This window comes from Pteronotus mesoamericanus, unplaced genomic scaffold (assembly GCF_021234165.1).
Source record: "Pteronotus mesoamericanus isolate MK-2021 breed Mesoamerican mustached bat unplaced genomic scaffold, CSHL_Meso_final contig_221, whole genome shotgun sequence".
Taxonomy (NCBI): Eukaryota; Metazoa; Chordata; class Mammalia; order Chiroptera; family Mormoopidae; genus Pteronotus; species Pteronotus mesoamericanus.
Window position 1 is genome coordinate 15496202 of NW_026555092.1, and position 13265 is coordinate 15509466.

Here is a 13265-nt window from a genome sequence, read left to right on the forward strand (position 1 = left end):
TAAACTGATGTTATACAACTAGAGTTCAGTAGAAACAACACAACAAGTTAGAAAGAATGTATAAGAAACCACAGGTTCTTTATTTTAAAATGTGACCTGTAGCATGTTTGTATTTTGTATACTTTGACAAATGTAGCATTAGGAGCCCCTTCCTCAACCCCAAATGAAATATTATCCCTGCCGCCATCCTTCAATAGCTGCTCCTTCAGTGACTACAGCTCACGTCCAGGTTGTGACTTGTTCTGCAGCAACCTAAGTATAGTATAAATCTAATGGAGGCTTTGGAAATCACTGAAGTTCTGGCCTCCCTTCTTTATTTTTATTTTTTTTATTGAATTTATTGGCATGGCATTAGTTAATGAAATTACACAAGTTTCCGGCATACAGTTCTATAATACATCACCTGAATGCTGTATTATGTGTTTTCAACCCCAATAGGTTCTACCTTATGTGTCTATCACATGCAAGCCAGTTTTTTGTTATGTCATTTAAACTAGTCACAGGCTCAATGAACTGAATCTGATTCAGTTTTTTAGGTTCATCAAGTCCTAACATCTTTTTAAATTAATTATTTTGTGTTGCATTTTCAGAATCATTCACTGAATGCCAAACAGGAAGGGACCTAAAAGTTACCTACAAATCAGCTAGTAGAACCGCAGTAGTAGAAGGACCCTAGGGCTCACTGTGCAGAGATCATTTCTCTGCCATCCCTGAGAGTGTCATTTAGCATCTGCTTGAACATCTGCACATACCAGGCTTCTACTCGTTCTGGATATACTTCATTTGTTTTCACACGACCGTAGTTGTTAGAAAATTCTTCCCCAGAGTGTGCTAAAATCGACTTCCACTCACTGGGGCTCTTTCTGCACTGGGAGCCTCACCTGAGTAAACCAGTCCCTTTTCTGTGTGATAGCTTTGCCTTTGAGGGGTTTGAAAACTTCTTCTCCCAAAACAGGAATCAATGGTTTACTTTTATCTTTCTTATCGATGAATTCATTGAACAAATATATATTTTGTGTGTCCTATTTGCAAGCATTGTGTTAAGTGTTTGGGATAAGTGGCGAAGGGGCATGGTCCTTGCTTTCTAGAGCTCACAGTCTATTTAGGACAAGAGAGACCTGTAAGCAACTGATTATAAGATATTAAGTATTAGAAGAGCAAAGCATACAGGGGACTGTTAGCCATAGAGAAGGTCAAGATTTATTCCATTGGAGGATCTCACAGAAGAGTTGACAGTGGACCACATTTTGAAGTTTGTCAAGCAGGGAATGGGGGAGAAAGCCGTTCTGGGTAGGAAGAGTGGTATAGGTGAAGAGGTATGAGTGCATGGCATGTTCAGAATGATGACTTGCTCAGCATGTGCAAAGCACAGGCTCTTAAAGGGCTTCCTGTGTCGTGTGAAGGAGTTTCAACTTCTGCACCAGTAAAGAGCCATGGGCAGTGGTGGTGTTGGTTTTTAAATTACCTGTACTGTTTGTTTTTTTTTTTTACTGTTACAAAAGCAATACAATCTCATTGCAAACAATTCAGAAAGTATATAAAAATATAGAAAATAGACATTTCATAACCCAACTACCCAGAAATAATAGCTTTTACTATCTTACATATATCCTTCCAGACATTTTTTTCTGTGCATACATATATGTTTATTCACATTCTTAAACAAAAATGGCATTGTTCTGTGCATACTGGTTTAAAACTGGCTTTTAAAATTAATATAACATGGAGATATTTCTATATTAAATAGAGAGCTACAAAATCTTTCTCTATTGTAGTGATACCATAATTCCTTCATGTAATGTGATGATGTTTCTAATTCTTATTAGAACATTCTTCATATATTTCTTTGTGCACTGAACCACTTGTTTCCCTGGTGAATTCTTACAAGTGGTGGGAGGAGGAGTCAAAGGCTATACTTACTTTTAACGAGTGTTTACACAAATTTTGCCTCACTGCAATGTGCAAGGACCTGTGCTGCGTGCTGAGAATATGGCAGTGAATGTCACAGATACGCTAACTGCTCTTGTGGCACTTACAGTTTAGTGGAAAAGACATGTTAAACAGTCAAGTAACTATATGATAAAGTGTGGTACAACATAGAAAAGGGGAAGGGTAAATGCAAGTTTATAATCTTTAAAAAGTCCTTATCTTTTGGAGATATATACCAAAGTATATACAGATGAAATGGTGTGATATTTGGGATTTGCCTCAAAATATTGCAAGGTTGGGGGTGAGGGAAAGCTGGTGGGAGTACAGCTGAAACCAGATTGGTCAGAGATTGATAATTGCTGAAGCTGGGGGTTAATTATACTCTGCCTGGGTGTGTTTGAAATTTTCCATAATAAAAGGTAAAAACAAGAAGAAAAGGTGGAGGAGAGATTATAATCTGACCTACACTGAGGGGCCAAGGAAAGAAACTTGGTAGCTGAGACCTCTGTGACACATAGGAGCTGACCAGGCTGCAGGTGGCGGACGGTGGTTGGGGAAAGAGCTTTTTCGGCAGTGGGAACAGCATGTAAAAAGGCCCAAAGCCCTAAGTAAAAAACGTGTTGGTGCTTTGAGGAACTGAAAGAACGCTGGTGTCGTCAGAGTTGAGAGGCTGGGGAAGTAGGCATGGCCAGGTCATGTAAGACCTTGGAGGCCATGTTAAGGACTTTATGCTTTAATCCAACAGTGCAACGGTGACAGGAGGAAGCCTTCTATGGGAGGGTTTTGAGCAACTTAGTGACAAGGTTACGTTTGCTGCTTTAAGAGCTCAGGCTGTTGTGTGGAGAATGGTTTTCGTTCGGGGTTGGAGGAAAAGGAAATGTAAAAGTAAAAGCGGAGAGACCTTAGGAGATCATTGCACCAGTCCAGGAGACCCGGTGACTTTGAGTTAGAGAAGCAGTGTTGCACGTGGAGAGGAGATGCTGACTTGAGAGATGTTTTGGCTTTGGTGATGGCATAGATTTATGAGGGTTGAAGGAGAGAGGAATCAAAGATGATTTATAAAATTCTGACTGATAGATACATCTGAGTGGTTGGAGGTGTACTTCATTAAGGTGGAGAAAAATAGAGGAAGAGCAGGTTTTGTGGTGAGAGAGAACTCAGTTTGTTATATGCCTAGAAAGCTTGCACGCATTTGCATTTTCACCTGTGTGTATGAGACTACGTGGAAGGTTTATGCTTGGAGGCCTGACCTGTACAGATACGTGTTTTAGGAAGGTTCCGGTGGGAGTGTGGAGACCAGTTAGTTGTTAGTCCGTGAGCTCTTTGAATTGGGAATCTCATCTTTACTGTCTTTGCCTTTGTATCTATAATAACTAGCAGACGGAGCGCTTGGCACGTAGTAGATACTCAAATAATGCTAAAAGAACAACTTGTTATGGGTGAGAGATGAGAGGTCTAGACAGAGATGGATAGATTCTGGGAAAGTTTCCAAAGTAGATTCAACAGGGCTTGGATGTAAGATGGAAGAGATTTTCTCTCCCACCCTTGACCTTTCTTCTGTTGAAGAGCTTTTCAACAGCTGCATGATGCCAGCAAGTCTACATACGGACATTGATTTTAAAATATATCATTTTTCCCCCCTCAACATTTCTTTGTTTGGCACTCCATAGGTTAGAAACCATCGACCTGTAATTATTATAGTAGTAGGTTCATGCTCTATCTGTAACCCTCTAGCTCTTGTCTCTAGTGACTTCTCATGCCCAGAATCCTTTTAAGCCTATCAGCTCTGGTCGTGGGGGAAGTGTTAGTAGCATGAGAAAATTTGCAGCAGAGCACCAGAAGTTACTGGACAGTAGAAGCTGTCCAGAATTTGAATATAAATTGGATATTACTTCTGTGCTTTCCATTTTACAAAACAAGTCATAAGCCCTAGAGAGACATCAGAATGAAAGTCCAGTGTATTTGTCAGTGTAAGCCCACATCTCCCTGGTGCTGGTACTTACTACAGTCTTAATTCTTCTACCACATCCATATATTTTCTTTATTTTCGTTGATTCCTTATTGCAGCGATTGTATGTTAATTTTTTAAAAGATTTTATTTATTTATTTTTAAGAAAGAGAGGAAGGGAGGGAGAAAGAAAGGGAGAGAAACATCAGTGTGCCTCTTGCGCACCCCCTACTGGGTACCTGGTCCACAACCCAGGCATTTGTCTTGACTAGGAATCAAACCAGTGACCCTTTGGTTCACAGGCCAGCACTCAATCCACCGAGCCATAGCAGTGAGGGCCTGTATGTTATATCATGTTTTATATTGCTTATGCCTCCTGAGCCATGATCTTGCTCTTGTGTTGTGCTTATCACTACCAATTAATATCACTTGTCTATCCTCTGCTTTCAAAAGCGTTCGAAATATTGTCTCTCAGAGTCAATATTTTCAACTTCAAAATAGTATCTTCTGTATTTTCTCTTGGTTGCCATAACAGGTGTGGATTGAACAATTGGTTTATCTTTGCAAGTGAACCAGATTTAGGTAGTCTGGCCTTGTAGCAGCAATACCAGGTGCTGTGGAATCGGAGCATGTCAGGCAGACAGCTTTGGGCCGTCCTCGGTGTGTGCGGTGGAGGCCTGTGTGGGCACAAGGGCAGCGCGGGCTATGTAGCAGAGCAGGGAAACAGCTGGGGGTTTACATAGTGCATTTTCAAGGATCATTTTGAGGGAGAGTAAGAAAGCTGCTTAAAATTTCATGTTTTCTACAAGGCTTGGGAATTAGATCCAGGTTAAATTCCTTCTTTCTTCTTTTCAGTCAGCCAACTTTTGTCCTGACATTTTGGAACTGGAACTCATTCCTGTCTAACAAGAAGCATTCTCTGGAGTTGTGCAGAGTGTTGGTATATCCATACGAATGATTTCACCCGCCCTTATCAATGAAGAGGATGAACTGGAGATGGGTTCTGGAAATCTCATTCTATACCATAAATACCATATTGTTACTCTTTTATTACTGTCCCTCTACATTCTGAGCACTGTGAGGTAGATGTCATTGTGTACATTTTATAAACGAGGAAACTGAGACTTTAGGAAGTTTAAGTATCTCTCTGAAGGCCATACAGCTAATCATTGGTGGCGCTGACACACAAACCTAAGTTTTATCTGGCTGCAAAGATTGTACTTTTAATAATGCCACAATTTTCCCACATTTTCAGCCATATAAGTAACTTTAGTTTCTTATTTTTTCTTCTCCAGTTTCAGAATCTTTTATGGAACATGCAGCCATTGACTAATAAATCTAGTGGCTTAAAACTAAAGGAGGCTGAGTGTGCAGGTAGAACTATCATTATTTCCCTGGGGAAAGGTTGTAGGGGGGATGTGGGAGGGGCAGAGGAGGCCCTCCCGACTTTCCATGGAAGTATCATTGCCCGTATTTCTGTATTGAGGTCTTGTTAGTAGCTCCAAAATATCAGGTCTTAGTCTTGCGTTCCTCAGAGGCAGAGTCTCTGGAATGGGATCTGGAGAAATTCCACAGTTGTGATGGTGGCTTAGGTGACTGGGAATCACCTTCTCCAGGGAGCCAACAGCATAACTAACATTCCACAACTAACGTTATAATTTAACTCTTTTTTTAAAATAGTTTTTTATTTAAGATTTTTATTTTTACTCTATTACAGTTGTCCCAGTTTTTCCCCCTTTGCCCATCTCTGCCCAGTCCACCGCCCCCCGCCCGCTCCCACAGGCAATCCCCACACTGCTGTCCGTGTCCGTGGACACTCATGGGTCACTCACACATGTCCTTTAACTAGTTCCTTCCCCTTCTTTCCACCTTATCCCCTACTCCCCTTGCCTCTGGTGACTGTCATTCTGTTCCGAGTTTCCATGCCTGTGGTTCTATTTTGTTCGTTGGTTTATTTTGTTCATTAGATTCCTCTTATAGGTGAGATCATATTTTGAATAGTGGAAGAGATGCTGGGAGAGCTGTGTGAGGTCCCAAGGTTCCTACTTTGAAGGGACATCATTGAAGAGGCATCATTGTGTAGAATGCTTCTTATGTCTTGTATATTCTTCAATAAATGTCTCTATTTGTCATACCACTTGGCTGGCTACTTTCTGGACAGACCACATAGATCATACAATTAGTATGATTCTTGAAGTTTATTCCAGACTCTATTTTATGGCTTTGTGTATCTTCCTCAGCGAGAGTGGCTGGGATTCTTTCCGCCTCTGGTCTCCGTCTTCCCAATACAGACTCTACTATGAGGCAGTTCGCTGTGGGCGGGTTCTCTGCTTTACTCCGGCTTGGGGCAGCAGAAAATGTGCTAGACTGAGTGATTGTCTTAGGTGTGTCATGTTCTAATTTAACTCTTAAAAATAAAAGAAAATTTCTTTCAACTACAGTTGACATTCAACATTATATTAGTTACAGGTATACAGCATAGTAGTTAAACATTTATTTAACTTATGAAGTGATCTCCCCGGTAAGTCCAGTGCCCATCTGACACTATACATAGTTATATATGTATAGACCATACATAGTAATGTATAGCTATTACAGTATTATTGACTGTATTCCCTGTGCTCCACAGCTTACTTTTAATGAGTGTTTTTGGCTCCTGATTTTGTTCACAAACAAATATATTTTAACTGTTATCTTGAGTTCTAGAATGTAGGGCAAATGGAAAATGGTAAAGAAGCATGAGATATTAACTTTTACTCCCATTTTTAACCCTATATAACTTAGATCATATCTGAGTTCCTTTATGAAAACTCTTACCTACAATAGACACACAGCCCTTATGAAATTTCTTTCATATCTGTTTGAGTTTTTCGTTTTGTGTGTATGTAACTCTCTGCCACTGGGAGAAGTGTGTGAATCGTCTGTGCATTTATTAGCTATACAACAGAACTGTGCAAATCTGCCTAGGGATTCCAAGGGACTGAAGGTCTTTTTAAAAGATAAATCTGAGCCTGCTGAGATAATAGCAGTAAGAAGGTATTGGGATAACATTTCAGGCAGAGGGCACCACCTGGTGGTTATAAAGAGGATTCGAGCCTTCTGTATTTGTAGTATTTGCCATAGTGTCTGAGGGATTTCTTTGTCAAAAAATAACATTCTTATTGATATTAACTGTGGGTTCAAATTTCTAAGAATAACCTGGCATATGATTCTAGCATTCCTTTATTAAATTGCTGTCAAAACCTGCAGGCCACCCAAATAACTGTCTGTGCCTGGCAGAACTGGAGTCTTTACCCTTAGTTACTCAAAACACAAGGTCCTGCTTATCTCTGTAAAAAAACAGTTTCTGCCTTTCACCTCTTTACTCTAACTGCTAACTTTGACATCATGCTTATTTTATGTGGTAAATTTCTGCCTAACGGAATGATGGAGAAGGAAATATTGGTCATTTTTCAGTAAGTCTTTGGCAGATGTCATATAAAAATAAGTTGCTTTTTCCTGTATAAAAATTATGAAGAAGAGTTTGATAATTTTCAGAGTGATTGTTAGGGTGAGCAACATTGGCAGGGAGTGGGAGATTATGTAACAATTTTTAATTAAAATACAAATCTAAGATTTCTTTTTTAATTCAGTAAACATCTTTATTTGATAGTCTTGAATCTAGATGATTCTGTAGTTGGGTAAGACAGGGACATCAGCCCAAGGTTCTCCTATTGAGTTAATCTGGATGCATATTTTATAGGCCTGGTAGGGAGAGGAGGATAAACAAAGTTTTAAATTTCAGGTCAAGCCTTGGGCTGGCATGGTGTTTCTGTATCTTTTTTCCTAGCAGGAAAAGTGAATCCAAGCCCTACCACCATTGAAAAGTTTCTTGAGGGAGGGCTGTTCATGTAGGATACTAATTAAGTAAAATGTGATATAACTTTGCACTGTTCTCCTAGGATTTTCCTTTTAAGCAATGATATTTTAACATCTACATTTCAGCACTCATAGTATCAGACATTGTAAAAAGCTCTACAAAAATGTCCACATAATGTATAATTCCATTTATGTGAAATAGCAAGTCTGTAGAGGCAGAAATTAGATTTATGGTTGCCAGGGCCTGGGGTGGGGTGGGGAGGAGCTGGGAGGAAATGAGGGGTGCCTGCCTATGGGTTTGAGGTTTATCTTGGGGGTGGTGGACATGTTCTGAAATTGGATAGTTGTGATGGCTGCACAACTGCGTGAATACAGGGTGGTGCAAAAGTAGTTTTACAGTTGTGGGTACACGAAACAGTTTATTCTTGTATTATTATTTATTAATTATTGTATTCCTTTCCATATGAACAGCTGTAAGCCTATCTTTGTCTCACCCTGTATACTAAAAACCACTGTATGGTACAGTTAAAAAAATTAAAACGAAACAATAACCAAAAAAGCTGATCCATGGAGGAATGAACAAGACCAATAAAGAGGTGATTGTGGTAACGGTTCTCTCACTTATGTTCTAGCAGAAATGCTTGATAATCTAAATATTACAGCATGGGCCTTGAATGTTGTTTTAATTTGTACTTTATTGTCCTATTCCTGACCTTCACAGGGCCACGATGGGCCTCCTGGAACATTGGTGTGTTCATCTGCATTCGATGTGCTGGAATCCACAGGAATCTGGGGGTGCACATATCCAGGGTAAAATCAGTTAACCTTGACCAGTGGACTCAAGAACAGATTCAGGTACTTACTGATGTCCGAGTGAGTGAGTTCAAGTATTTCCAGATGAATTTCAGACTGGCACTACGGTGAAGATAAAGGAAAGTTTAGTTGTCAAACACTTATGTCAAATTCTCATACCTTAATAGAGAAGCTTTTAGTCTTCCTGTTTAAAATCAAATTATTCTACCTTTATTTTACCTCCTTCAAAATGCAGCTAGCCTATGGTTTAGGACCCCATGGATCCAGGAAGATGTAAAGGGGGCTCTTTGGGTTGTTTTCTAAGACTTTTGCAATTTGCAGAGTTAACATTTGTAGTTTTAGGTATTCTTAAAAACAATATTTTTTAAAAAGCCCTCTAACTCCTAGACTTATTTTATTGCTAAAATGCACATGTGCCTCTTGTTTGCTGTTAGGTTGGTGGGCTGGGAGTAAAAGTCCAACTGGCTTCAGAGCTGCACCTTGATGTGGCTTCATTGTTCTCTGTTCTCTTCCTGCACTGAAACTTTTTACAGTAATTTTAAAAAAGCTCTTTTTTCTGGGGGTGGTAGAGTGGCTCCAAAGAAAACCAGTTGCTAAAGTTGACGGTAGAAATAAGAGGTTATTCTTAACTAGAACATGGCTTTAGAAATACTTTAGGCTGTTTTTATAGATTTATTAAAGGTCTGAACATTGAGTTATATCAATATTTTTCAGTTCACCTTCCTGTATTTTATGAAGGAAGTTATATACCATGGAGGTATTTGGAAATTTAAAGATTTTAAACGATCTTGGGATTTACCTCCCACAAGTGTTAAGGAGTCTATTTCAAAAGCCCAGTTAAACCCTGGCCAGTGTGGCTTAGCAGGTTAGGCATCGTCCCACAAACCAAAGGGTCGCCAGTTTGACCCCTGGTAGGGGCACATGCCTGGGTTGCAGGTTCGCCCCCAGTTGGAGCGTGTATGGAACGCAGCCAGTTGCTCTTCCTCTGTCACATTGATGGTTCTCTCCCTTTCTTTCTCCCTCCCTTCCCCTCTCTCTCAAATCAAAATAAAAGAAATTAAAAAACATGTTAAAACGCATTTATTGGTAATAAAGCTGAATAGGTTAATTAATAGTATAAATCCCAAATGCAGTTACTGCCTGCATGTTGCCTGTCCCATCAGGCACTGATTATTGCCAGCCAAGTAGACATGTTGATTGGTAGCTCTGTGCCTCGGACTTTGAAATGGCCTCTTGAATTATTACTGAATTAAATAGTCTTGTTGGATCTTTCAATAAAAGGATCTCATGGGTGGTGGGGATGAGAAAGACAACTGTGGGAGCAAACGGTTGGGAGCAAAGTAGAGAGACTCATGGATTGGAACTCAAAGTACATCAGTTTAAACCTTGGTTCTGTGACTCTCTAGGTTGGTTCTTCAATTGTAAGTGCTGTCATTGGTTGAGAAGTTTTTCAGTTCTTCCTGGGTCTGACATTCCATTTTTCCACATCTGTTTGATTTTAGTGTATGCAAGAGATGGGGAATGGAAAGGCAAACCGACTTTATGAAGCCTACCTTCCTGAGACCTTCCGACGACCTCAAATAGACCCGTATCTTTTCTGGAGCAACTTAGAAAACTGAGTGGTATTTTGGTGATTTGGGAGAGTCACATTGACTCAGGACCCATGATCTGTCTGAGCAAAGTCAGATCTCATCTATGCAGATTAGTCATAGTTAGGTTTTTTCTCTCTCCTGCAACCAAGACCTACAAAAAGCATATGTATACTTTCTGTGTCAGAACGGCACTGTCGCATGCGGCAAATTCATTCAGGAATTAAGACTGCAGAGCTTCACTGAATTCTTCTGTGAGTGACATCTCCAATAGTTTTTGGATCTCCGAAGCTATGATAAAAATACTTTAATATGTTGTGTTGAATCAGCAAAAGTACCATTCACTTTTAAGGCCTTTTTATGTGAAAGAATTAATTATTGTTGACCAATTAATAACTTTTTCCCCCTCCCCTCAACATAGGATAGCACCTAGTTCACAAAACCAAGCCCCTAAGGGCAGTGCTTCCTCGAAATGTGTTTTCTGGACCATCTTGTGAGAATTTACATTTTGGTTGGTGCAGATCGAACCTGTTAAAATGCAGATTTGGGGCCCTGCAGAAGACCCACTGATCAGAATCTGGCCGTGGGGTGCAAAAGTTTATATTTTTAAAGGGCGCTCAGTTACCTTTGTTTAAGGCTTGTTGACATAAGAGCTCTAAAATAGGCAATTGTCTGCTGCTTTACCTATATTCTAGAGCAGCCACGGGCTCCTCTGCTGTCAACATGAAAATTAATCCCATCTGTTGCTCTCAGTCCTCTGAAGGAGAATCAGAGGAAATAGGATTCCCTGCAATAACCGTGAAGGAGGCATTTCAAGGTTTTGGTTAGGGAAACTGCATCTGAAGAGGCAGGAGCCGTAGGGAGAAACCAGGCAGGAGGGAGAGAGGAGAACGATATTCCATGGGATACAAATTGATCTTTTATAGTCATCTTGTGGAAAAGACTTGTTTGATTTATCCTTAATAAGCTTTTCACAGAGCTGTTGAGGGATTTATTCGAGATAAATATGAGAAGAAGAAATACATGGACCGAAGTCTGGACATCAATGCTCTTAGGGTTGGTTATAAATCTTTCAAGTTTTGTTCATAGTAAGAAATTTGCTTATTAATCATAATAAGAATATGAAGAACAGCTACCAACATTCTCACCAACTATCATTTAGCCCTGGCTAGGGTGGTTCATGGAATGAGTGCTGGCCTGCGAACCAAAAGGTCACCAGTTCGATTCCCAGTCAAGGCACATGCCTGGGTTGTGAGCCAGGTCCCCAGTTGGTGGCTTGCAAGAGGCAACTGATTGGTGTTTCTCTCATACACTGATGTTGCTCTGCCTCCCTTCCCCTCTCTCTAAAAGTAAATAAATAAAATCTTAAAACAAAACAAAAAAACTATCATTTAAAAAATACAGGAGTAGAAAAGAGCCAGTTGTTGAATCAAGACCATGAAATATCATGGAGAAATCTTTGGCCTTGGGTGGACAAAGCAAACGATCAGTGAATTCTTTGCCTTGATTTGTATTTGGATGTGAGTGACTTCCAGTTCCAAATTATTTCTTCAGATAGACATGTTGGGCATATGGGATCAAATAGAATATATGCATATACATCTGTATGTATATGTGTGCATATATATTATATGTACATTATTTATATATGCACAAACACAAACCCTTCATACATACATACATGAATATTTTTTTCCATAAATCAAGTCAACAAAATTAAGTGTAATTAAATCACCAATTTTCTTCAGTTTGACCAGCATATATTTCCTGTGTATCAATGGACTGATTGCATTGGGGGCCTTTTTCCTGAGAAGGGTTTTGGAAGGAGACTATCAGTTGTCAAGTACACTTTCCATCCTAGGCAAGTGGTTGGAATCTGAAATATAATGTATGACAACTAGGACAAGTATAACGTACAGGAGGAAATATTACATGGTTTCGAAGAACAAAGCCCGATTACTGACAAATAAAGAACCAGTGAATATGACTATCTAGAGAGCTGGTGACAAGGTTCTACAGTAAATCTGCTTAGGTATAACTGACTATTTTCTTGAGCCACACAGAAGAATAGAAAGTGTGGGATTCTTGTATTCTAGCACAGGTCCTTTTTACCCATGACACGTCTAGTTATTTATTTTAGTGGAGGATGCAATAGTTTGTGAAATCATTAAGTTTACATGTGGCTCTAAGCCCTTCCAGATAATTTAAAGCTCCAAGTTGATCTTTTAATGTCGTGTGAAAGGGCATTAACAATGCAGGCAAATAAGTGCAAGGTACAATTTGTAATTAGGTAAAGATAATTCCTCTCGACTTGGCATGAAGGACTCTGACCTCATAGTCATCCAGAAGAGGGACCTGGCGGTTCTCGTAACTGCTCCAAGGAAGACTACCCCAGTGTAGAGCCGTGGCCTGCATGGCATATCAAAAAGGATTTGAAACCAGAACACATACACTTCTTTTTATTTGTAGCAAACTGTGGTCTGTTTGCTACCTGTGTGCATTGTACCTGAAGATGTGGCATTAGATGAGCTCAGAAAAGGGCGTCTGAGGTAACCGTGAAGATGGAGGGGGAGGGAGGCGTTGCTGTGTTAGGACAGATAGTCTCCTCCTGAGAGCGGCCTGTTTTACTCACTGGGTATCTTCATTTAGGAAGGAAATACCTCCTGTTTACCAAAAGAGTATTTAATTTTTTTTTATTTGATGTACTTAGATCACAATTTATCTCACCATTTTTCTTCTGTGGCATAGAGGTGTGATTTATGTTTTTCAGCATAAATAATTATGGGGTGAATGTCTTGGTGCATATGAACTTTTCCACTCTTTGGATTATTTTCTTAAAATATATTAGAAGATATGGTATTATCTAGGTCAACGGGTTTCAGTTTTTGTCTTTCACACTTTTGCCAACATACTTCCCAGAAGGGGTGCTGCTTTATATTGTCCTCTGAGCGTTGTATCAGAGTATGGGTTTTATTTCCTCTCTACCAACATTAGGTATTAGTAAAGTCTTTCTTTTAGGAAAAAAAAATGCATTTTAATTTGCACTTTTTGATCATTAGCAAGGTTGAACATTTTCACATGTATGCTATAATTCCTTTCAGGTGCCTATGTTCCTGAGTTTACTTTGT

General features: G+C 39.6%; 1 protein-coding gene across 1 annotated transcript in view; it reads left to right on the top strand.

Moving 5' to 3' along the window:
* SMAP2 (small ArfGAP2) overlaps positions 1-13265 on the top strand; it is a 41301-nt gene that overhangs the window by 19369 nt on the left and 8667 nt on the right. Inside the window, exons 2-4 of the mRNA XM_054572044.1 lie at positions 8457-8590; positions 10051-10136; positions 11115-11193. Coding sequence (XP_054428019.1) covers positions 8457-8590; positions 10051-10136; positions 11115-11193 — 299 coding nt within the window. The remainder of the gene's footprint in view (positions 1-8456; positions 8591-10050; positions 10137-11114; positions 11194-13265) is intronic.